The sequence below is a fragment of the Onychostoma macrolepis genome, chromosome 04 (assembly GCF_012432095.1).
Source record: "Onychostoma macrolepis isolate SWU-2019 chromosome 04, ASM1243209v1, whole genome shotgun sequence".
NCBI classification, from domain to species: Eukaryota; Metazoa; Chordata; class Actinopteri; order Cypriniformes; family Cyprinidae; genus Onychostoma; species Onychostoma macrolepis.
Genome location: NC_081158.1, coordinates 16,428,404 through 16,456,025, shown reverse-complemented (window position 1 = coordinate 16,456,025; position 27,622 = coordinate 16,428,404). Strand labels below are relative to the sequence as shown.

Below are 27,622 nucleotides of genomic sequence, written 5' to 3'. Positions count from 1 at the left end.
TGTGCTTAGTTCAGTAGCTTAAACGGTCACGATAATTGCCATCACAGAAATCACCTGCTGTCGAAAGACTAGAATACTGAGTGAAGTAGAAACGAAAATGGCCGCCAAGGCCCAATTATTATCTTCCCTTTCATTTACAGACCCAGCGGCAGACTTCTGTCTCCACTGAGATGGTTTCCTACTTTGGCGGTGTCACTTGTGCCTCTATTTTATGGTTTGCCTTGAGAACAGACTCGTGTGCTTTGCATATTGATGAAAACGAGACAGGTTTGGTTGAGTCAGAGGAGAGAATGTGCACATTTGATCCTTCAGGCGATAAAGTCCTTTTTTGTGCAGTTCCTCCAACTTCATGTGGCACTTTACACTGTTGATTGTTCCAGAAACTGTTGCTGTTCTGCATTTTCTTTTATTGAGCGTGTTATTTTCTCCTCACAGTTGAGGCGAGTGAGCCTCAAAAACTGTCAAGAACATTTCCAGGTCATATTTCACACCAAGATCAAAAAGACTATATAAATGTATAATATGTATAATTAATATATAAAATGTATATTGTTTGATTATTTATATTAAAGTTATGTAATTGTATATTGTGTGTGAATAATTTAATTATCCACATTACCAATTTACCCCAATTGTACTTATTCTCATTGATGATTGTCATTAAATTACCATTATTTCAAAAATTTTACTGTATTACAGAAAAATCACAAGTGATCCTAGCTTTTTATTTATTTTTTTAAATTTTAATTATAATAAATTAAACGCAGAGCAAATACAACATTATGTATTGTAAATACTATACAGTTTAAATAAAATGCAATGTTTGAACTAGAAAAAAGTGCATAAATGCTTCTCTTACCAAAATCTTGATCTTTAGGTGTGAAATGTTACCTGCACCGGTTTTTGTCTTTGTTTTGTTTATTTGTGCAGTTTCAGTATTGCTATAGGTTCCTGCTAGCAAAAGGGCACTAATGAATACTTTTTTTTTTTTTTTTTTACCACTGAAAGCAATATTATGATGTTGCTCTGACCATAAGCCATGCTGGAATGGATTTGGGCCATTAGAGTTTTTCTCTTGACAAGATTTGATATTTCCAGCCCAGTACCTCTGGCTCCACAAACCTTTGATGTGGCAGACTGCAGCGTCCCTACAGATGCCTCTGCCTAGGTCCCTTCACCGGGGCACCTCTGATCCTCCAGCTTTGGTTGCCACCTCCCTGGCTGTGATAAAGGCTTGGCTTGAATCTCCCAGGATGCACCTGGCCTTGTGTTGATAATGGCCCAAGCAGGATTTCCCAGCATGCAGCATGATCACAGCCGGAAAAGGGGCGGGCAGGGCTGAGTAAACACATCTGGTCTGTCTGGCCAGGACGCAGCCTTGATGTGTCCCATCAACTCTGTCCCCTTCTTTAAAGGATGGGTCTCGGCTAAACCCCCATGTGTGGCTCCAAAATTAGATCGGGATGATTGATTACATGCTCTTTTGAGTCCAACCAGGAGGAGAGAGGCAAGACTTATCAAATCCTTCAAGCCCATCCTTCGAACTGTCATGGCTGTTTCATCAAAGTCATTTGGTGGGCCCCTTGATCTGTTTCATCAACTTAGCACTCCAATGCTGCTGCAGAAACAATATTGCAGAAGTTACCTCTCATCGATTCCCTTTCAAAGTCCTCAACCACTCTTTATTCTCCAATAGTGCTGTGACTTTAACAACCTCATGTAGATCTGGTAGTGAGAATGATCCAGAGATTTTAGATGGGCCACCACTGTCCAGTATTTACAGACTTTATCATGTTTACTGTGTTTAAAAAGAGAAATTATCTTAAATGTGAAACTATCAATGAGTATACGTACACTGTGATTTTCAAGAGTGGGGAAGCATGGATGTCACACATCAACAACAAAATATCAATGTTGCACCTAAAAGCTATCCCTTAAATTGGCATTAAACTGTGAAATCACAAAAATAATTAGCCAAATGCATTTCTACACTGTTTGTAAATGTCAATACCCAACAAAGAAGATTTTTTTTTTTTTTTTAATGTTAAACTAAATGCTTTTAAATAGGCCACATTAATTGTATGCATCTCAAGCACTCTGTGTATTGTTTTGAAATTACAAACATGGTTAGTCATGTATCAGTTATTAGCTGCTTGTTTCAAAGTCCCACTTGAAGTTTGCCAAGATGTCATATGAAATTATATAAAGGCCTGAATTTCTTGAAAATACGACTTCTCCAGAATGAGTACCAGGACTAACAGTTCTTACAACAGAAAACATTTGTGGATTTGTGCCAGTGCTGCTTTAATAATTTATCTGAAACTGCCATAAATTGGTTCTATGAAAACTTGCACGTTACCCTGAACTGATTCTCAGTTGGTTTTACTAAACTCATGACTCATCTATTCTTTCACCCTGAGAGGATGTAGCCAAAGGGATCATTATTTTATAACATGCTGGCATCCCATTGCCCAGACATAAAATGCACTTTATGGCAGTAGGAGAGTAGTTACACTAGTTACACTTTGACTTCCACTGTTTCCCCAGACAAATGGAACACCCATTATGTCCTCGACCCACTGAGAAATGACAGTAACACTTTATTTCGATAGTCCACTTTAGACATTCTACTAACAGTAAGTAACTTTGCAACTACATGTCAACTACAGCAGTCATTAGAGTATTAATTGACTGTCTGCTTAATATCTTCTAACACTTTATTTTGATGGGTCCACAACATACTGACTATAATAAACTTTGGTTACACTTTATTTTGATAGTCCACTTTAGACATTCTACTAACTGTAAGTAACTTTGTAACTACATGTCAACTACATGTCAACTAATTCTCATTAATTTGCAACTACATGTCTACTACCTCTTAGAGTAGACTTAGGGTAGGTTTAGAGTTAGTAGAATAAGTTGACATACTTGCAAAGTTTCTCATACTCAGTATGTTGTATGTTGTGGACCCATCAAAATAAAGTGTTAGAAGATATTAAGCAGACAGTCTACTAATACTCTAATGACTGCTAGTTGACATGTAGTTGCAAAGTTACTTACTGTTAGTAGAATGTATAAAGTGGACTATCAAAATAAAGTGTTGCCAAAACTTTACAAGTACATGTCAACTTATTATACTAACCCTAAACCTAACCTAACAGTCTACTCTGAGAGTGAGTAGACATGTAGTTGTAAATTAATGAGAATTAGTTGACATGTAGTTGCAAAGTTACTTATAGTTAGTAGAATGCCTAAAGTGGCTTATCAAAATAAAGTGTAAGCGAAATGACTATCAGAAAAAGCATCACAGGGTAAATATGACATGTTTAGATGTTAAATACCGCTGCAGTTAAATGACCATTTTTGACCATTTCCTGTTCTTGAATGTGTTTGTCCAGTAAACCTGAGTTGTAAATCCAATGGTAATCTACTGACCAGAGGTGCTTGGAGTGCTTCAGATTCTCCATAGCACAAATAAGGTCTGATATTTTGCCTCCTGCACGCTTCAAAGAAAAATACAACAAATGTCCTGACACTTTTGGCCATGAGTAACGGCAGTTTGGTCCCATTATTTTCCTTGTCTGCGAATTAGGATCCGCAAACAAGCTCAGATGTGGGCCGCCTATATGCAAAATTCCCTGTTGGAATGTGTTTGTGTGTGAATGAATTTTGTTCACCAGGGCCCATAGGGCCTCACGTCTGTGAGAGGATGTCTTATCAGAGGCACTCCAGCGAGGGCCTGACAACTTAAACTGAGGGCCACATGTTTATTGAATAATTGAAACTGAGCAATGCGGGTATGAATTCAGTGTGCCTGTCAGTCAGTCGGCTCAGGGGATGGAGTCGCTGACAGCCTGTGGCCTGACTAATGTCATACCGAAATTACAAAATCTACAGCATGTTATCCACTGCATATAAACAACATGGCGTGCATTTCTTTGCAATAAAGCAGCCAGCATTCTTTTCTTGTTTCTCTTTGACTCCATTATCATCCTACCCACATTCTGTAAAGGTTCAAGGGCAGTTTTACCTCATTTTACCTTTTCAGTCTTCTTGTAGCTTGAAGTTTTTATGCACTTTAATACAAATGTATAGGTAAATTCAGTCCAATGTGGAATCTGTGCCTGTAGAACTTCACTGAATGCTTTGTAGATTTCCACAAAATTGGAATGCCAATCATTTGTTGATTTGAATGCCAAAATCGTTTATTTTATTAACATATAGTTCAATTATAAACTTGCAGCCTTACTTACAGTATATCCGCTGGGTTTCTAAAACTATGGTACAAGTGTTTTCAGGAAATGTTCAAGAAACCAAGTAAAAATAAGTATATTAATTGACAAGAAGAGCTGTAAGTATGTTACTGCCACTGGTTGTAATTTCAGCTGGCTACTGCAGTGAATATGTATAGATACTGTATATTTTTGCAGTTTTACAAAAATGTAGGTAGAGAAAAGACAGTGTTGGAAAGTGTACACACATCACATCAATTTTATATATATGTTCAGGCAGCTTCAGCTAATAAGAGTGTATTGCTCTTAGCTCTGTTTAAAAATGACATTTTAAAGTCCCTCTGCAGTTATTAATTCATTAATACCTCTCTTTTATAATCAAAATGAAATATTTAAACATTTTTACATGTGAAAATAACTTATTGATACATTAAAGTGGCTTGAATATATCTCTGCACCCTTACCTCATTTAGTATACAAATGTGCAAATTAGTCCCCGCCTCCATTCAATCATACATGCTCAGACTACCTGCTCCACTTTCACTTGGTTAACTGAAATGCTATAAAAGGACAAGTGGCGATATTATAATAATTCAGCCATATGTATTTGAACCAGAAAATCATTCTGAAGAAGAGGAAGAGTGAATTATAAAAGGTCATCTACATGTCAGTGTATCAGAATGGTAATGCATTTTATGTATCGCTTTCTACACCGCTGCATACATAACAGTAATTATATTAGACTTTGGTTTGACTATGCTATCAGACAGCTAATAATGCGTTGCTAATGTTACATAAATCATGTACCCATTCACCGTCTCACAATAAACATCCTTAGATTTGGTAATAAAATGAAAAGACCTACCCTGCAAGTTGATGGGACTGGTTACACGTTTGGTATTTAGTTTAGGGACCAATCCTCGCCATTAACTAACTATTAACTACGACTTTTGCCTCAATAAACATATACAGTAATTTGCTGCTTATTAATAGTTAGTGAGGTTATTAAGTTTAGGTATGGGGTCAGATTATGGAATCTAAAATATAGTCATGCAGAAGGCGGCATGTACTAACAAACAGCCAATATGCTAGTAATATGTGTGCTAATAAGCAACTAGTTATTAGTGAGAATTGACCTATCGGTAAGCCCCACCCTCCTTAGTTACTGTTGCTCCCTTGAACAAACAAACGGAGTTGCTCACTGTCTTTCAATGACAGCTACAGTGTGAAAACTTTGTCCCACGATGTTTTTGCACAATTTTGGACACAGAAGGCCACCGAATGGGAATTAAATATTCCATGGAGGGATTTATAAAATATTTAGAAATAAATACAGTGGGTAACTCGAAGGAGGGTTTACAGATCACAATGCGAGCGGGAGAAGTCTCATATTACGGTCGGTCATCACGATCGCGGATGACAACATGCAGGATCAACACTGTTCATGTATCGCAGGGTACGATTAAATTAATGTACATTTAACCAGTTTAATATGAAATGTAGACCTTCATTTGTGTTTTTGACCTACACTGTTCAAGACGCAAGAACAGTCCGCTATTTAGGTTTGTGTGTTAGCACGAACTCACTAACTTTAACGTTAGATAGTTTTAGCCAGAGATACCTTGCTAAAGCACAATGTAACATTAACGTTTTGATTGAGCAGATGAAAATTGTAACTTAATGAGTGTATGACAACCAGAAAATGAACGTTTTTGTCTTAATTTGTATTGGGGTTGAATATTTAGGGACATTTTGCTCTGTTTTGTTTGGATTAAGGAAATGTAATAAAATAAATTATATTGCCCATCCTCTCAGGATACCTGGAATCAGTGTTACAAGTACCCCAGGCACATCGTTTTTCCATTTTTGAAGCGTAAACCCCATAAAACCGATGGTTTCGGATCTGCCAATGTTTTTCTATGGTGCTGAAACCTAAAGATGTCCGAGTTCCGCTCCCCGTGCAACTGATACTCAACTGCCATTGGCTAGTCTGCGTTCTAGGGGAGGGGCTTACCGATAGGTCAATTCGTCCCTAAACTAGAGTGTTACCACATGTTTGTTATGGTAGAAAATGGACAGGCCACACAATACAATACACACATTGTATTTGACAGGCTTTTAAAAGTGTGAAATGAAATGGACATGACATTAGACTTTAGAGTGATTATTCACAAGACATTTATAGCCTAGATGATCATCCCAAAAATCCCTGTAGGTGGAACTGAATCACACACTGGCAGGTCCTATGCCAGTCAAGCCACTGACATTAAAAATCTATTGAAATGCCAGCATATTTATTTCCTAGTATTATCCGCTTTGGATTAATATTACATCACAATTAATCAGATATTTTGATGTATTTGTGCTCATATGTATCCTCTTGCTGTATGTTGCTGTATTCATGCCTTTCTTGAGGTAAACAATATTTCCACTCATGCAGAGACAAAAGCACCATCTGTAGATGAGATAATCTTATTTTATCATGCATATCAATGCATTTTCTTGTTTTTCTGCATTCAGATACTCTGATTTAGTCTGCATGGTGATATTGTAGCCCTTTGTTCTCAATAAATGTGCCCTCCTTGCACTGTCCCTTTATTCTGTGCAGTGTTAACAGTATAGAGTGAGTATGGATTTCCTCTTATTTGCCTGCCTCAGTGTTTTTGTCCAGGGTTGTTGACATGCACTGAATTTCAGTCCTGGATTGGCCTTGATAACACAAGCATGATAACACAACCTTTGCTTTATGGGACATTGTACATTACATGTTTTACAAAAACCAACTACTCAAACAATATGCCTTAAAATACTTGTTGGATAATTAACAAACATGCCAAACATAATATGAATAAATTAAAATAAATTAAAATGATATTATTCTAGTCTAAAATTTGTATTTAATATTGATAATAATAATTAAAAAAAAAAAAAAAAAATTTTTTTTTTTTTTTTTTTTTTTTTCTGGAACAGTGTACCGTAAAGGAGTGGAGTGGAATGACAGCGATTTCCCTTCCTCACTCACAGCGCTCTGTAACCTCTCAGTTCCAACCCCAAAAAAACACTATGCGTGAAAGAAAACACATATACGATCTGAAAATTCTGCAAGGGAAAATCACATAGCTCCATTCAACATTGTATGTAGTGCTGTAAACACAGAAAAGTGGGGTGACTTTCAAGTCATGTTATACTAAATAAAATCACTTTTGAACCAGAAACGGAACTAACTGTTGTAATATTAATTGCACATATATTAGTTCGATTTCTGTGAGTGTGTATGTGTGTATCTAAAATGTCTATTTTTAATAGGTAATTAAATTATGAAATGTAAAATTTGTAAACATATGACAAATTCACAGGTGTGCCATTAGCAATTAATTGTAATTTGAATCCATCTACCGTGGGTTAAAATATTAAAACCAATAAATATTCTGGGACTCTGCTAGTGAGAGAACAGATCAAGCAGAACTTTTTTTCTTTAATTAGACACACAGAGCTCTCTGCATTGCTAATGAATGTTGCTTTGGTTTAGGTGAAATGGGGACATTCTGTATCTGAAGCAGGAAATTTAGTTATGAACTAATTTTCAGACTGTAAAAATGCAAATATAAGAGTATTTGCTGAATTAAAAGCTGAAGAATGGTGCAATAATAAGGCCACAAAAAAAAAAAAAAAACCTTCCAATAGGCCTATACAGCATACAACGTCTGAAACTAACAGTTGAGCAGGAATTAAGATATGTAACAGAAACTGTTTTTTTTTTTTTTTATCTTTATGTCTTATAATGAATTTATTAGTTCTGATGTAGTCTATTTTAATTGTGTTAACATGTTTTCTACAGTTTTCTATCACCACAAAATGGCTTTCTGTCATTTTTGTGTTTGCTTTGCTTTTCTCTCTAATTTAGAAGAAATGATAAACAGCTCTTCTCTAACTAACTTCTTATTGCTCAAAGCACAAAGCAATTTGAAATAATCTAAGTAGACACACACAAGAAAAAAAAAAAACACACAAAAAAAAAAAAACAATGTTTGTAATAGCAGAACTGAATTCCTGTTCTTTTTAAGAACTCAAATTTATTTGGGGATGTTTTGATAATTACGATATAGTCAAAAGTTGACTGGCACTGCCCCAGGTACAACTTCCCCATGAATGTTCCTTATTAAAAAATTAATTAATTCTATAATATTTCTTTATGATACTTGAATGTTTTTAATTTTTTTCGATCTGATAGTTTTGGTCTCTGATGTAAAGTATATCACCTTCGTGTTGAATGCAGATTTGAAGAGTTTGTCTTTCATCAGAGCTGATTGAACAATGTCAGTCTTTGTCTATTTTTAAGCCAGGCAATTCGGTCTTTATACAGAAGTTATTTGAGCAGTTAATGAGCTGTCGACAGACTGAGCGTTTAAGAGGCTAATGAATATTCATCAGGCAGTGTGTGCAGAAGCGTGGAACACAAACACTGATTCACTCATGTATGACAGCATGAAAACTGGTGACAAATGGGATGAGAACAGGTGAGATCTTTGTCTCTCCAGTGAAATGGAAATGATGGATGCGACCAGAAAGGTGTGCGGTAAAAATACTTGGGGGTTGTTCTATTGGGAGTTATGTGCCTCACAAGACTCTTAACCTGCTAAATGGTTTAGCAGACTGCAATATTTTCAGTGATCTTTAATAAGAAAGAATTATTTATTTTTATAATTGTTGCTTTTTCCTTTCTTCTCCTAATTAGGAAACAGCCGATTACATGTGCAGTATTGAGTCCTTAGTCCTTATTATTTAAAATACAGTAGCCTACATATGAAATGTAATATAATACTTCTTGTGTATTTACTAATTAATGCTTAATTTGTATTATCATGAAGTGAAAACCACTGGCATGGCACCTGCAAACTGCTTTAGAACTGGTGCTGCTTTAAGCAAATAAAAAAAAATGTGTTGCATAATATAACTGTGTAAACATATGGGAATAAATCTGCAGAAAGTGGTGTTGCAGGAAGAATAACGTATTATCTTCACTGAATATGTTCAGTAGAGGACTGTTTCTAGCTTATAAGAAAACATAGATACAAAAAAACTTATAAAACAGCTAGCTGTTTTCATTTAAGTCAGAGCTATTCCCTTATTTTCATAGTGGAGCTTAGTTTGGAAACTTAGTGGTTTTATAGACTATTCTGTTGTCTTGGTGATGCTGGCAAATGCAGAAATTACCTTCCCTTGTAAGTATGTCACAGGAACACATTATTGTTGAAAAATAGTGCTGGATTTGTTGGGGTGCTCTAGTCCATTGTTGTTGATCAGAACTGAGTGATAATCATCTTCTAGACTCCGTGATTTTTCAGCTTGACCGATCACGTAAGCCTATTTTATGACTTCAGCATCACTCTTATGTCATTGTTGGTGTGATAATCTTAAAAGTGTCAAGGCACAATGAAAAACGTGTGCTCCTAAATAAAAACAGCATGGTCGAACATCAGCCAAACAACAAACCTGATACAGCTGTGAGATAGAGAAGTGGATACCAAGAAAAAAACTTTTTGGTCCCACATAATATTAGGTGGCCTTAACTACCATGTACTTACATTTAAATTAATAATTTGGTACAATGCACTTATTGCGTACATACATGTGTTTGCATTGTACTTGTATTTTTAAACATACCTATATGTAATTACATCTGTAATGAATTTCTGTAATTACATTTAGAATTACACTGTTGACCCATCCCTTACACCTTAACCCACCCTTAAACCTACCCAAACCACCCAAACCTGTCCCTAACCTTACCCGTATCCCACCTCAATAGCAGCAATAGTGTTTTGCAATACAATATGAACACAATAAGTACATTGTACTTGTTTTTTGATGTAAGTACATAGTAGTTAAGGCCACCTAATATTAAGTGTGACTAACTTTTTTAATTTTTTTTTTGTTAACCACACAACATAAAGTAAATTATTTTCCCAGCTGTCAAATTTTCAGTATTATATAAAGTTTTGATGTTAGTGGTTAGAATATGAGTCAATATACTAAAAAATTAAGAGTTTCCTCAGAAAATCAAATCTTAATGCTACACTAAACCATGACATTCTATTGAACTTTCTTGCTTTTATGGAACATTTAATTTTAAAAGACAGCAAAAGCCATTAAACCCTCCCTTTGCTTTTAAAACAGCATTTGGGAAGGCCTTCCACTTGACGAAGGAACATGGATGAAGGGATTTGCTCCCATTCAGACACAGTCACTTCAAGGTTATGCATTAGAAACTGCTGCACAGCAGAATCTAACAGAACTGGCTCCTCCCTTATTTTTATAAGCATTTATTATTTTTTTTAAAGAATTAAGTAAAAACTAAATATGTATACATTTCTAAATAAGAATGCAAAATAATAATAAAAAATATAAACATGATAAATACATTATCCATATCCAGTTCCACTGCCACACAATGTTGCTCCTAGGCAACAAACATATTTATGCAATTGCTTTTAACATAGTGTAGATGTAAATTATATTTACTCATATAGACTCTAAATGTTTTAAAATTTATGTTGCAGAAGTTTACTCACTATCCAATGTGAATCATATATCTGATGGATGAAAAATCAATAAAACATGCTTTTCTGAGGGCAGTTCACCGAAGCAAAAATACCCACAGTGCCCTATGCCAGAAAATAATTTTTAAAAGTGCCAGCTTTGTGAATAAACAACATCTTAAATTCAGTTCTCATCGTTGTGGTCATCTCAGACCCTTTGACCACTCTCAAGTAGTTCCCAAAGGCACGCTTGTGCTGAAACAGCAGGAGCGTGTCAATATAAGTGACAGGTGCTCTTTGAGTAACGCGACCAAGGACTGTTCATTGGCAATGTGTATGTCATCATCATCCTTAAGGTGATGCACCTGCTCTGCTTGCCTCATGCAGTCACTCCTGGACAGCTCTCCTTTAATTGCCATCCAGCTGATTGATGGATCACAATGAGAGTGTGTTACAGGCACTGCAGAGAAATTAAAAATGGACACCCCCATTGTAAACACTGGCGAATGCTGATAATTGGCTCTAAATTAGCTGCGCAGACAGCAGCATTGACAATACTGTGATTTTGATGCATCAGTCTTGTTAAAAAAATGGCCCATAATGCAACACTACCATCTCACTACATTTTTTCTTCCTTTTCACTGTATATTTCACAAATTTCATAGGCTGGGTTTTCCATTAATGTTGCAAATCACACCCTTAAGATCATAACAAAATGATATTCTGCATTCCAATTATATTATGCCCTAGAAGTATGTATTCTTTTTTGTGGAAAAAAAACTTGCACTTTCGCCTGTGTAGCAGAAGTGTATGTATGTTTTGGGATATTCTGACACATCATAATTGTTTTTAACAGACCACACAGACTCAATATAACTCATCACAGTTAATATCCACATATACATACTCCACATTTCCGTTAATTTAACTTACACTACAATTCTTCTTAGCGTATTGGTTTTTTTCATGGTGTTTTTTGTTTTTGTTTTTTGTTTTTTTACTGGCTAAACATGTCCTTTTAAAAATTCACAATGCTGTTTCAGATGTAATAAATGTTTTGGGACACACAGAATTAGAAAATTCTAATTTTGAATACTATTTAGGGTGGCATTTTTAGACGCAGCAATAGGCTGTTATTTTGTGATTGAGCAATGCCTGTTTTCCAAACCAGTATTTAAGATGTTCATTATTTAAAGTTAATTGCATTGTTGCATCATGCTGTCAGATCCAAAGTTGCTGATTTATTTATTTTCATTTGTAAAATAGAGTCACATATTTCTTGTGAAAATAATATTATTAAGAACAAACAACTATAATTTGCTAGGCCTACATAAAGTTTTATCATATTGTCATGTAAATTCATGCTTGCAGAGATGAAGACAAATTTTATAAGACATTTTTCATTATGTTATTTATTTATTCATCTGCAGTAATCAAAATGCATTAATATTAAGTGTTCCTTCATCATTTAGGGTGGTCAGAGGAACTTTAAAAATTTAGGATTATGTAAAATTATAAATTTTTCTTCTTTTTTATGTACTACTTCATCGTGATTGTTTTGGGAAACATGGCAAGTAATATTTTTTGCATGTCTTACATTCCACTCAATACTTCGAAAAACACAGCCCTTGGCTGTTTTGCCTGTAAAATATTTTGTTCTGTCTAAACTCATACAAAAAGGGTAAATCACATTTCTTTACTGTTTTTTTATTTTTTTATTTTTTTATTTTTTAAATCACATATCCCATGTAGGGTCACAGGAGGACTGGAGCTTATCTCAGCATCTTAAGACAGACAAGGAAGGACCACAGACAGGTGGCCAGTCTACAACAGGGCTAACAGAAACAGACAGATACACATTTACACTCACAGTTATGGACAATTTTAGTCTCATATTCACATAACCTGCATGTCTTTGGGGGAAAGTAAATGTAACAATATTCTTTTCATTAGCCATCAGTGTACAAAATATTATCCATTTTGGTAGCACTTTAGTATAGGGAACACTTATTCACTATTAACTATGACTTTTCCCTCAATAAATTCCTAATTTGCTGCTTATTAATAGTCAGTAGGTAGCCTAGTTGTTAAATGTAGGTATTGGGTAGGATTAGGGATGTAGAATAAGGTCATGTAGAGTAAGGCATAAATATGTGCTTAATTACTACTAATAAATGACTGATATTCTAGCAATATGCATGCTAATAAGCAACTAGTTAAGAGACCCTAAAATAAAGTGTTACCGATATTTTTCATTACTCAAAACAGAGCCTAATCTATGTGTAGTTTATAATACATAATGCAATATTAAATTGTAATAATGCAAAATGCGAATAAATATATCAGTAAGTCTTGGGAGCACACAGCGCACGAACGGCGCATTTCCAATGACCCACTAACATACTGATGCCCTCAAATGACCCTAAAGCCGCGAAACTTCAAGTTTGATTTCATGGTGTCTTTAAATCCTGCTGTGCGCAACATTTCTGAAAGGTTCAGCACACAAAAGGCACAATGAAAGAACTTAAGACTTCAACTCTGACGTCAGACTAAGGGAACATGCGCTGTGACGCATCCACCGGCGAGCGCTTCTCAAACGCGTCTCTTCAGGCAAGTGGAGGCGATGTATGCGTCAGAGCGGAGAGAAAGTGCGCTCGTTAAGAGAAGAATCAAACCCCGGTAACTGCACAGACGGAGGCGGAGATACAGACTCAACATATCACCAACACCACATGCGTCGCGTTTGGGACATTTTTTTTTTTTTTACACGATCATTCGAATTAATGCAGGAATTACGGCTGTTTGTAAGCTGACAAGGACCAGTCGAAAATACAGAGGAGAGTGACAGTTGTAGCGATCAGCGCAGTTCTCTAAGTGCGTAAACCAGAGATTTTGGAGAGGATGACCGCACAACACTCGCCTTAGATCCACGCAACAGCCACAGACAAACTGGAAATTTCTACATTTTTGCAATGGGCGGTGAAAGCTCTAAAACATCAAATATATTATTTCCCTAAAGTTGGCATCTCGTTCTTTCTTCTGAATCTGTGAAAGAAAAGCGCAGAAAAGGTGTTGGTTGTTGTATGGCAATAGAATGGAGATGTGGTGTGGATGCTGAAGGCAGTCAGGATGCTGATGCTGAGAGTTGCGTGGGCTCTAGCGGGAGCGGCGATCTGCTGTTTTCTCATCATTCTCATCCACTCTCGCTTCCTACGAGAAGGTAAATGTGTGTGTTAATTAATAACATGCCGCATGTTTTATTTGCCTATACTCGGAAATCGCACCTGTAGGTCACTTTAGTCTTTTGCTTGATGATTTAATGGAGGAATATTGCATATGTATTTATTTATTATTATTTTTTTTTTTTATATATATATATATATATATATATATAATTATTTGACAGTGCGCAATCATGTCCATATTTCCCTTTAATATAGAGAATCCGGGTTGGAGGAGAAATTAATCATAATCAGCAAAAACACCCCTCTGTGAACAAGCCTTTACCAGATAATATTCGTGTAAAACTGACGTTTTAAATCTTATTTGAATGATGGATTTTTATGAACTCATCTTAAAAAGAGGTAGGATGCGATACATATCGCATAAGATGCAGCTGTTTTATGAGTTAGTGATTTATAGTTATGTTTTTCAATAGATGGCACTACAGTCTATCTAAAGGGTAAAACTGAGGTCAAAAAGTGATTATTGTCTCCCATTTGTTAATATAAATTTAACTGGCAGCTAGTATATAATGTGTATTATAAAGTATTCATAATTCCACAGTGTAATACATAATATGATGTCATAACTGTAACCAAAGTTACATTATAATGGATATTTCTAAAAAGTATAGTACTTTTAAACATGAAATATAGTGTGTACCATATATGTGGTAATGCACTATATACACTTTAAAGGTAACAACACTGTAAGAAAAAAAAAATGTTTTGTCAGGGAATCTAAAATTGTACTCCATGTGGTAATAATTCAGTTCACATCAAAATATTATGTAACATTATTTAATTCACCTGCTTACAAAAGCTTAAACCAACAAAACTAATTTTTAACATTCAGACAGCCTTAACAAGCTTCTTAAAGTAACAACTGGACATGTTTCCTTGTACATAGTAATACAAATGCATTACATTATACAGTATTATAACGGTGACTACAATTGCTCCCAAGAACAGTCTATGAGATGTAAAATGCAGCAAGAGTATTTTTTATCTATACAGGCTTAAAGTAAAGTGTTCTTTCTACTATCATAATCTACTAATTTTAGATTTAGGTCTATTAAATACTTATTGCTATTTATTTTTTATCTCGTATTATTGCATTTTTTGATATCAATAAAGCGATGCAAAGCCCAGATTAAAATAAATGCAGTAATGTACTGATTTGCAAACCATGCGGTTGAAGAGGTAACGTGTCAACATGAATGCTGAAAGGTGAGAAATGGGAGCCACACAGACAAGTCAGCTAGATACTGCTGCTTCACCTTTCCACACTGACACAGTAGATATAGGATGTCCTTTTCAAGAGACATCTATCCTGGCTTCTGCGTGTGCCTTAAGGGAAGACAAGAGCGGTTTGTTTATAGATGAGACAGAAGGTCAGCTGGTTTCTCTGCTTAGCTGTGGGGATTGGAGCGTGTTTTCAACCCGCCCCTGTACTCCCGATGTAAATATAAAGATCGTCCCGGGTTACTTGACTGTAACCCTGTTCCCCGAAAAAGCGGGAACGAGATGCTGCGCCGAAAGCGCTATGGGAACATTCTTTGTTCGACCGGTTGTTGAAGCACGTGTGCCAAACACGCCAAACTTGGCTTAAATAACCTCGGTTAGGTGACGTCACTCGATTACGAACACCTGGAGGTTATAAATAGATGTGACGCGGAAACATCCTCAGGTCAAAATTTTGTCTGAAAGGACGTCCAGTCACGCTTACAGTGCGGCATTGAGGCGCAGCATCTCGTTCCCGCTGGGGAACAGGGTTACAGTCAAGTAACCCGGACGTTCCCCTATCAAAAGCTACTCGATGCTGCGCTGAAAGCGCTATGGGAACGAGAATACCAACGCCAAGACTGGAAGTGTCTGGACCCCCAATGTTGTGTAGTGTGTGCGCACAAACATGAAAGAGGTCTCAGACATGACTCTGGGATGTCGACTCAAGGACATGCGAGCCCGGAGTCACATGAACATCCAAACTATAGAATCTAACAAATGTGTGCGGAGAGGACCAACCTGCCGCATCACAAACTTGCTGCAAGGGGACACCTCTTGCCAAAGCCATGGAAGATGCAATCCCCTGGTTGAATGGGCCCTTACACCCAGAGGCGAAGCTTGACCACGCGCCTCATAGGCTGGGGCAATAGCATCCCTCACCCAATGTGACATAGTCTGTCGAGTGGCAGCCGCCCCGGTTGCGGCCTCCAAAACATCTGGCTGCTCCGACTTACGCCACTGGCTAGTGCGGTGGACGTAAATCTGGAGAGCACGTACTGGACAAAGTAAGTGAAGTTTCTCCTGCTCCGGTGTCGTGAACGGCGGAGGGCAGAAGGCTTCGAGAACGACCGGATTTATGGTCGAGAATGGAACCTTCGGAAGATAACTAGGGTGAGGATGCAAAATAGCTTTGACCAGCCCAGGGGCAAAATCTAGGCAGGATGACGAGACTGACAGAGCCTGCAAATCCCCAATTCTCTTCAGAGAAGTAATAGCTGTTAGAAAAACCATCTTTAGGGTCAGAAGCCTGACAGGCGCTGACTCTAGTGGTTCGAAAGGGGTGTCCACTAAGCCCTCAAGCACTATAGCTAGGTCCCATGAAGGAACTGTCGCTCTAGTGGGCGGCCTCAACCGCTTAGCTCCTCGAATGAAGCGGGCAACTAGAGGGTGTTTCCCCACCGAAACCCCATCAATCAGAGCATGGCAAGCCGAGATGGCGGCCACGTAAGTTCTGAGAGTATTAGGACATGTTCCTGAGGACAGTTTCTCTTGCAGAAACTCCAGTACTGAAACAATCTGGCAGTGAGCTGGGTCTGCATGGTGTGTCGTACACCAACTTTCGAAAACGCGCCATTTACTGGCATAAGTTCTTCTAGTGGAGGGAGCCCTAGCGCTCAGAATAGTCTCTATTACATCGGCTGGAAGGCCAGCATGTCTCAGTTGGTCCCCCTCAGGGGCCAGACATGAAGGTTCCAGAGCTCGGGCCGGGGATGAAATATTGTCCCCTGTGCCTGAGAGAGAAGGTCCCTCCTCACTGAATCGCCAACGGCGAGCCGTCGAGGAGAGATATTAGATCTGAGAACCATATTCTGGTCGGCCAACGGGGCGCTATCAGTAAGAGGCGAGACCCCTCTTGACGGACCTTGGCCAGGACTCCTGGGAGCAGAGCGACCGGGGGAAATGCGTAAAGACGCAGTCTGGGCCACACATGGGCCATCGCGTCCAGACCCAGGGGAGCTGGATGAGTCAGAGAGAAGTAGAGGGGACATTGTGCTGTCTCCTGTGAAGCAAAGAGGTCCACCTCTGCTTCGTAAAACCTTTCCCAGATTTGACTGACTACTTCGGGGTGGAGTTTCCATTCCCCGTGTATCACAGCTTGTCTGGACAGCAAGTCTGCTCCCACATTCATATGTCCGGGGATGTAATCGCCCTGAGGGACAGGAACTTTTCCTGTGCCCAAAGCAGAACCTGGTGCGCTAGCTCGTTCAAGCGGCGCGACCACAGTCCACCCTGACGATTTATGTAAGAGACTACCGCCGTGTTGTCCACCGCACTAGGACATGGTAGCCTCTTAACTGCTGGAGGAAGTATTTCAGGGCCAGAAATACAGCCTTCATTTCGAGGCAATTGATGTGCCATTCGAGAAGATGACCTCTCCAGATCCCTTGGGCTGGACGGCCATCTAAGACCGCTCCCCAGCCCGTGAGGGATGCGTCTGTCGTTAGCATCTTGCGACGACAGCACGGACCTAGAGTGGGACCCAAAGTCAGAAACCGGGGTCTGAACCACATAGAAAGGGTACGAAGCCCCTGGCGCGTAACCCTTATTTGCCTCTGGGGATTGGCCCTTGGATGAAATCCCCTGGCTCTGAGCCACAACTGAAACGATCTCATGTGCAGGAGACCCAAGGGTATCACCGTGGATGCAGCTGCCATGAGACCTAGAACCCTCTGAAGGTAATGAACAGTAATCTTCTGGCCTAGCTTGATGTTCTTTAGGGCGTTTAGAATGGATTCGACGCGTGCAGGAGACAGATGTGCCCGCATCGTGATCGAATCCCATACGACCCCCAAATACGTTGTCCTCTGAGCAGGAGAGAGAACGCTTTTCTTGGCGTTGAGTCTCAACCCCAGAGATTCGAGATGAGCTAGGGGCGACATCCCGATGTCGGCGCTAGCTCCTGAGACTGAGCCAGAATCAGCCAGTCGTCTATGTAGTTTAAAATGCGGATGCCCTGGAGTCGAGAGGAGCCAGAGCTGCATCCATGCATTTGGTGTAAGTCTTGAGGGTGACAAGGCTAGGCCGAACGGAAGAACCCGATACTGGTAGGCTTCGCCCCCGAAAGCGAACCTCAGGAACTTCCTGTGTTGTGGCAATATTTCTATATGAAAATAAGCGTCCTTTAGATCCAAAATCGGACGCAACCCCCCATCTTTCTTGGGAACAAGAAAATACCGGCTGTAATAGCCTGACTGTCTGTCTGGCAGGGGAACACGTTCTATGGCCCCTTTGTCCAGCAGAGTTTGCAACTCCTGTGTCAACAATGCGCTCGTTCGGTTTCACGGAAGTGGAGACCACGCCGTTGAAACGCCGGAGGACGACACGTAAACTGAACCCTGTAGCCTCTCTATACAGTCCTTTCTACCCACGGAGAGATATTTGGCAGTAGCTTCCACGCTGCCAGCTTCTCTGAAAGGGGCACTAGTTTTGACACTTCGCTTTGATGGGGGGATGTTAGATGTCTGGCATCCTGAAATGTGGCAGGAGGAAACCGAACACCTAACATTTCGCTGGAGACCGCTGGTCCCCGAACGCCAGTGGCGGCGGAGATTGTACAGCGGCCCCCTGAGGGTGCCAGGAAGGAGCCTCTATTCTCTGTTGGAATTGTACGCGCCCCTCCCTGGGGGGACACACCCCCACGGTCCTGGGCGCACCAGCCTCAGGACTTCTTCTTGGCGGAGATGATGCTCCGCAGGTCCGGTCTCTTGAGGCAGATTGAGAAGTGCGGTGAGCCGCTCCCAGTCTCTACGAGGGGCGACGACCGCCACACTCTCCTTCTGGGCTTCTCGCCTCAGAAGAACCGGACCTGGTCGGGACTGGGTGGCCGACAGTCCCGACTCTTGAGCACGGCGGGGAAGAAACCTCACAAACGCTTCCTCATAGCGCTTCGCCTCCCGAAACCTAGTGGCGACGGTGTTGACGGCGTCACCAAATAGGCCGGAAGGCGAGACGGGGGCATCAAGGAGAAAAGCGCGGTCTTTGTCCTTGATGCCCGTGAGGTTGAGCCACAGATGTCTCTCCGTGGAAACCATTGCAGCCATAGAACGGCCGATGGCACGGGCCGTCTGCTTGGTCGCACGGAGAGACAAATCTGTGGCCCGGCGAAGTTCTAAAAACGCCTCCTCGTCAATTGACCCGCCAGTGCTCAAGTCTTTCAGCAGGTCAGCCTGATATGCCTGCAAGACCGCCATAGTGTGCAAAGCAGTACCAGCCTGACCCGCTGCCTGAAAGGCTTTCCCCACCAATGAAGATGTTACTCTGCATGGCTTGGTGGGAGAGTTGCTTTCTTCAGTGATGATGATGTCCCAGGAGAGAGATAGCCCGCGAGCGTCTCTTCGATCTGGGGCATCATCATATAGCCCCGTGCCTTTGCATCAACGATAGTCGAGTAGATCGACGTCGATGGCACAAAAACACGGGACGAATATGGCTTGTTCCATGAACGAGTTAACTCGTCATGGAGGTCACCGAAAAAGGGGAGAGACCGTCGCTGAGGCCCCTCCCCCCGACCACCCGACAGATATCTGTCGTCTAACTTTGAGCGCTTGGGGGTCTCTTGCTCCTGCGGCCAGTCTAGGTGTAACCGATCGACTGCCCGAGTAACCACCTCGAGTAACTCCTCGTATGCTTTCTCATCACGAGGAGCGCTCTGAGGTGGCACTCTCCACCTCCCAGAAGCAAGAGATGAAGTCTCCTCGGCCCGTTCAGAAGAAGCGCCGAAGCGCGCTTGAGAAACGGACGCGAGAGCTTCATGATCTGGCGAGAGCGCGAGAGAAAGGGGCAAGTCCGTCTCACGCGCCTCGGCCAGATCTGCACGCGATCCCCACGAGCTTTTAAAGAAGGCGAGCCGTGCGCGAAGCACTTTGATCGAGAGGAGATCGCAGTGCTCGCACTCGCCCTCGAGCCCGAGGATCGCGTGCTCTTCCCCCAAACACTCAAAGCAGAAAGCATGGAGATCATCGTCAGAGAGCTGCCTCTGACAAGGAGGTAAACATCTCCTCTGCTGATCTGCCATAGTGAGCAGCTATCTTTATATATATAAATAAATATCTATATCTATAACTACTCGCTTCCTGCTTTGCCTTTTTTCTCTCTTTTTTTATTTTATCGTGCTTTTTTCTCACACACACACGCACACAACAATGCGGTCCTTGAAGACAAAAGACCTGAGGATGTTTCCGCGTCACATCTATTTATAACCTCCAGGTGTTCGTAATCGAGTGACGTCACCTAACCGAGGTTATTTAAGCCAAGTTTGGCGTGTTTGGCACACGTGCTTCAACAACCGGTCGAACAAAGAATGTTCCCATAGCGCTTTCGGCGCAGCATCGAGAGTAGCTTTTGATAGGGGAACAGTCTAACAGGAAAAAAACAAAAAAAAAACATTCAAGGTGAAACAGAAGTTAACAGTGATAATAAAGACTCCTAATAAAGAAATGCCTTCACAAAGAAAGATAGAAATACACTGAATGTGTAAACTATGAATAATAAATTCATTCTAAAAAGTTTACATGATATTTTGAAATTGTTTTCCTTTGGTTTTGCCATCAGTGCTTGAACAGACGTGTAATGCTAGTAAAGATATTTATATGCTAAGAGAAATCAGGGAATAATGTGCCAATTGTTGTGTGTGTGTGTGTGTGTGTGTGTGTGTGTGTGTGTTATGACCTTGCAAACTGTAAGGTTATTAAGCATAATTAGTGTAAAACTGTGCATGTCAACACACATTTATTGACCTGATTCCATATCTGATGACAACAACCTGCTCTTTCAAAGAATTGCTGGTCTTTTGTGAAAAGAATGGACATGAATATTCTTAAAGGAATAGTTATTTTGGTGAAAATTAAGTCAATTAAGTGGCTTAAGATTTTAGATCTTTGATGGAGAGTGAGATAATCAGTGTCTAATGATTTAAATTCAGGTATATTCTCCACCAGAAGTTTAAAAGGCTTAGAATATAGAATTTGAGTATAGGAGGTTAACAGGAGTGGTCGTTAAGAAGCTGCATAACAGTTACCACTCAAGACAAGCATTGAGACCTTCTGGTTTTGAGATGCCTGGTTCATTTCCCTTCAGTCAACAGAAAATTAACAGATGAAAAAGTCATCTTTATCTCATTCCGGGTCTACAATATGCCAGAATGTGTCTGAATAGCATTTTGTATTTGTACATTCTTGTTCATTCATTGCAAGAGCTTATTTTGAGCTGAAAAAATAAATAAATAAATAAATAAATAAATCAAAGCAATGTGCTTATTGAAACCTCCGCTGAAGTAAATGAGGCGCAGAGGTGAGAACATATTTGCTTCGGCTGCAAGGTCGTTGCTCAGACTAGGAGGCGAGATAATTTATACAGGCACTGAATAAACTCCACTGACCACAGAAATAATGCAGACAAGCTCAGGAAGTCATTGATTGTACAGTCCTTTGAAATAAAGCTGAAGTGGTCCTCTTTTTTTTTTTAATTTGTGGAGAAAACCTTTGAAATGAGAGTCAGCAGCATTCGTTTCATTGCTCTACTTTGTATCACAGTGGGTCATATGAATTGGTATGTCTTACAACAAATATGATAATTATGGGCATAAAATATACAACTCTTCTCAGTTTGGTAACTCACTCAGATATTTAGTTAATCCACTACACTCTCTATACACTTTCTATACAATATCATAATTGCAGCTGTGCTGAAAAATAACAGCAGAAAATTAATTACCTTTGTGCTGTTATTAAGTGTAATTGTTAGGGTTAATTATTACACAGCTATTTGGAAAACTTGATTCTAATTGGCCAATCACAGCATTCAGAAGATAATCCATATGATTGCAACATTGTATATGAGACCACCTGTTGGGTAACAGAAACCAGCACTACTATTTGTATGTCTATGTCAGGGGTCACCAAGTTCGGTCCCTGCAGAGTTTAGCTCCAACCCTAATCAAACACACCTGAAGCAGCTAATCAAGGTCTTACTAGGTATACTTGAAACTTCCAAGCAGGTGTGTTGAGGCAAGTTGGAGCTAAACTCTGCAGGACACCGGCCCTCCAGGATCAAGTTTGATGACCCATGGTCTATGTTATCACACTTTAGAATTTTGTCTCTTGCATTTATTATCATCTTTAGTAAAAATGACCTCAGAGGACTTAAGTATTAATAATACTATAATACTGTTGCAGATTTCAGCTTTTTGCTTTGCAGATTGTTTTGTAGGTTGTAATAGTCTATTTTTGTTGTTGTTGTTGTTGCTGTTGTTTTTAGTGAAGCATTAAGATAATATACAGGTAAAATGATGAAATTATTTAAACTCAAATCAATATTTCATGTCCACATATTTATGCATTTGGTAAGTAGCCGGGTAATAAGCCAAATAATGTACAGTCAGCCAGTAATTATCACACAATAAAATCCAACAGGATGATCTGAATGTTGCTGATTCAAATCCCACAAGGAACCATTACCACTGCCCTTGAATAAGCACTTAGCGCTAGTGTGACTGTTCTTTTTCCAAGTTATTCAAAGTGTAGTATTTTAAATAAAAATGTCTGGTAAATTACTTTTTGCTTACAATCATTGTATTTAACTCCAAATTTTAGTTACAAAGATTCAAGTGCCTTTCAACTCTTTTGACCCCCATATTTTAAAAATATACTTCACTGAATATACTTAATTTTATTCATGGTATACTGTAAAATCATAAAGACATATTTCAAAGACAGAACTCAATTTCTGTATAACATTTCTGGTTTTCAAACCAAATCTGGCAGCACGATCTCAGAAAAAAAACGTTTTGGAGGATTTGGTGATCTGAAATCCCCAGTGCTGTTTGTTTGCTGTGATGATGTGCTGATTGCATAATTGTGAACATACTGGTGAACAGTAGTGCAATTAGCAAGTGTCGGTTGTCTGGCTGGCAGATGGCAGACTTATTCATCTAGCAGACTTTTCCGAAGGTGCTTAAACTGATAGTGTGGAAAGATTTGGCAATTTTGCCCTGGAGTGGCACGTCGGTCTGAAGTGGCTCTTCAGTACTACTCTACACTTAACACGCTGGTAATACCCTGCAGTGAGAACCTCTGAATAGTGCAATCGTCATTGTGGCTTGAAAATCCCCCTTTTTGTCAAACCCCAAACAAGCTGAAAGGCAGGATCTCTTTCTCAAGAACTGCCAGAACATAGCTCAGAAGTGGTGCCATAGAAATGTGTCAAACAAGAGAGATTAAACAAATTTACAAAGGGGACAACCTGGTTTATTCAGTGTCCAATGCCTGGCTAGAATTATTTAAAATCAGAACCCTTTAAAAAAAACAGCTCTCACAAATTGTTCTTTTTAAGCACTTTGCTATATACCTTAATTCCATAATTTGCATTAATAGGCTTGTCAACAGGCACTGTCTTTTAGTCATGTCAAAATTATTAAGAAATTGGTGCTCTTAAATGCCACCACAATAACCTAATTACAGTTTTAATTGTGCAGCTTAGTTTGTACATTTTATGTACTGTTAATAAAAACTAAGAATAAACCTTAATATTACTTTTTTAGACAGTTTATTATGCCATAAGCATGCATCAAAACTAGATTTCCCATCATGTTCTGTGCCAGAATGAAAATTATGAAATAAACATGTCCATCACTTGACAAAAATCACTTGAACACACATCACATCGTAATTACGATTCCTGAACTCACACATAGGAGTTTCCCAGGAGGCCTGGTAGGCAGCAGAACCCCTGCTTCGTCCTTCTGACTGCTGTAGTCCCTTCACTGCTACAGTTCTGTAGGGGTGCTTGAGTGTGCTAAGCACCCTCAAACAAAGCTAGAGTGCCCTCAGTTGAAACTGTAATAGCTTTTATTGACAGAGCAGATTTTTCTGACTGTATCCCAGCCAACTGACATGCAGAAAATCCCTCATCAACACTAGTAATTGAGCATGATCTTGCAAATCAGTCTATTAATTTACATGACTTATGAGTATTCTCCTTTCATGCATCCAACATAAGCATGATAGCATTTGATTTATAACCTCAGCTCACTCATGGAGAATTTGTGGTGGCATTATCTCACTCCGTCCACACCTGATTGTGGCACTGGGATAAATCAGGCTGTAAATGCTGGTCTAGGGTCAGTTTCCTATAGCTAAACCTTATTAGTCAAATGGGTAACAATTTAAATTAGACAACGTATTCACTATTAAGAGTTTTCCCTAAATAAACTCTTAATTTGCTGCTCATTGATAGTAAGGTAGCTGGAAGTTGTTGTAGTTATGTTCAAGCGTAGGGTAGGGTTAAGGGATCTAGAATATGGTCACGCATTAATATGTGCTTTGTAAGTACTAATAAAAAGCCCATTTGTTAGTAATATGCATGCTAATAAGCAACTAGTCAATAGTGAATATGTCTTTCCTAATCAATAGTGTTACCATGGAATGCAAAGAAGCTGTGTACAACTCTTTTTTCTTTTATTTTTTTTTTTTTTTTAAATACAATGCTTGCTTTGCATGAACAGACAAAACATTAATTTATGAATAGATTGTATTTTTTTTCAATTTACAATATTTTTTAAAAGTTACAATTTACAGAGGTTACAGGAGTTCATACTGAGTGGAAATTGTATGCCGTTTATTTGTTGGTGTGGGTTTCCCGTACAACCCAAAGACATGTAAAATAGGTTATTTGAAGGCATTAAATAATGTGGATAATGCAAATTCTGACAAGTCTCTCTCAGCTTTTTTCCTGCGTGTAAAATAGGTGCCAGTATTCCTGTTTAAACAAGATACATTCTTAAAGAGGTTCCTCTAGTTCCGTGTACACGCTATCCAGTTTGCTTGTTGAAGCCATTGCTTCCCTTGAGGATAGAGAATCTATAAGTTCATGCTCCAACTGCTGGGTTAACATATTTGTTACACATAAAGTTGTTTGTGTAAGCAGTATCTGATAAGACACTTCCTACTGATTCATTGATTGATGGATGGATGCATTTCAGATTGATACTGTATTAAGTGTCACACATTGAAAATACCTTATTCTCATGAATGTTCATTTTATGTTAGATAACAGTTTATATAACATATACAGTCATTTGATGCTTACTTAAGAGTTGCCATATACTGTAAGTGCCATAAAGCTCCCCAGTATAATAATAGAGACATTATTCATTGTAACTTTGTGGGCAGTTTGTGTCGAAAGCAATCGAGGAGTGATTACTATCGCCTGGCTCGTAGCAAAACAACATCCACTTTGTCTTCCATCGCACCATGATTGGTATTCTTATTTTCAATTGAAAATGGAATTAAAGGCATTGCCGTTTAATGAAACCCTTATAATGCAGGATGTCACATTCCTTTAGCCTTGCATCCTTGAATAAATTGCATGCAACTAACAATTTTCTCTTGAAGCAGCAGAATTTATTCCCCCTTTTTTTATGAGCCATGAATAAAAAGGATAGAAAGCAATAAGGCTTTCTCTGAACAATGTTTTAATTTACCCTCTTATTTCATTGCAAGTAATGATGGTCTTGGATGCTGTTGTCCTACAAATGTTAGTCATACAGGACGGCAGTAAACCATCATTGCATACTCAAACACTCATATTAGACTGTAATCAGAATCCTTTGAACATAAAAGCAAACTCAAATGAGATTCTGCCAGTGTTTCAGTGTGCAAGAGATAATCATGTTCCTTGTACTTTGGTTACTTGAGAAATATTTTGGTCCTCACTTGGCACAGTGGTTCAGTCTGAATTTTATGAAGCGACGAGAATACTTTTTGTACGCAAAGAAATTTATTTTTATTTCGTTATTGTTATTTTATTTTAGTCGTTATTTTTATTTTCTTTGCATACAAAAAGTATTCTCGTCGCTTCATAAAATTCAGATTCAACCACTGATGGCAGATAGACTATTTTGGCGATGTTTTTTATACTTTTCTGTGCCTTGATAATGTAATTTACTTGGCAGTCAATGGGACAGTCACAAACTTCCCGGTTTTCATCTAAAATATCTTAAATTGTGTTCCGAGGACGAACGAGGTTTTTACGGGTTTGGAATGACATGGGGGTAATTTTCATTTTGGGGTGGAGTATCCCTTTAAGTTTAGGTATTGGGTAGGATTAGGGATGTAGAATAAGGTCATGTTGAATAAAGCATTAATATGTGCTTAATTACTACTAATAAATGGCTAATATTCTAGTAATATGCTTGCTAACTAGTTAAAGACCCTAAAATAAAGTGTTACCATATCTTCTAACACTTTATTTTGATGGGTCCACAACATACAACATAATGACTATAAGAAATTTTGCAAGTATATGTCAACTTATTCTACTAACCCTAACCCTAACCCTAACCCTAGTCTACTCTGAGAGTTATTAGACATGTAGTTGCAAATTAATGAGAATTAGTTGATATGTAGATGCAAAGTTGGTAGAATGTCAAAAGTGGACTATCAAAATAAAGTGCAAAAATAAAATAATTATATATATATATATATATATATATATATATATAATGTGTGTGTGTGTGTGTGTGTGTGTATAATTAATAATAGGAATATACATTCATAAAAAAAAAAGAAAAAAAGAAAAGAAAAGAAAATTAATTAATTACTTTGCAGTGTCAATGCACAGGTAGGATATCACAAAAATACTACGATTTAAATGTCTTTTTTATTGCAAATTCAACCTTCAAATATATGTCAAGCTTATCAACGGATGATAAACATAAAGCTATCCCTTACCTAAATGTCATTCAGAAAGTAAGTAGGTGATGCCTCCATAAAACTAGTTTGCCGCTGGCAAGCGTTCAGTGATTTGACAGCAGCTTACATCCTCACTGGAATTGTTGGATCTGGAGGAAGATGAGGACAGACTTTCCACTGGCACAAGGCCAATTAATCTTTCTCTGAAACAGCTTTCATTTATAGGAACACTTCATAACTCCCTTTATAATCAGTTACATACAATTTTATGATTCTGTTTATTACTGTCAGTGATGGACACATCCATGAACACTTTATATAAATAATCTAGAATTTACGAAAAATCTAAGAATATTTATTAAATGTTAGGGGGCACTATTTAAATACACACACACAGAGCACACCTATCACACAATATAGTAGTGCTATTACAATGTTAGCTTATTTTTAGATTGTATGGTTTTGGAATGAATTAATGTATACCTTTTTTCATATACAGAAGTAAATGTAACAATATGTATTTCAATATGTATTTCTGGCCTTATTTAAGTCTAACCAAATAATGATTTGTGTAGACAATACTACTATTTATAAAGGGTATACAAAAAGTTTACATTCTGTGTACAATATATATATACAATAATACATTAACG

At 38.6% G+C, this 27,622-nt stretch overlaps 1 protein-coding gene across 2 annotated transcripts in view; it reads left to right on the top strand.

The window, feature by feature from the left end:
* Positions 1–27,622, top strand: part of tafa5a (TAFA chemokine like family member 5a) — a 121,699-nt gene that overhangs the window by 18,184 nt on the left and 75,893 nt on the right. The window contains exon 1 of one of the 2 annotated variants that reach the window (XM_058772128.1): positions 13,365–13,994. The exons of the other annotated variant lie outside the window; for it this stretch is intronic. Coding sequence (XP_058628111.1) covers positions 13,886–13,994 — 109 coding nt within the window. The 5' untranslated portion in view covers positions 13,365–13,885. Of the gene's footprint in view, positions 1–13,364; positions 13,995–27,622 lie in introns of those variants that run through there. 2 annotated transcript variants of the gene reach the window in all.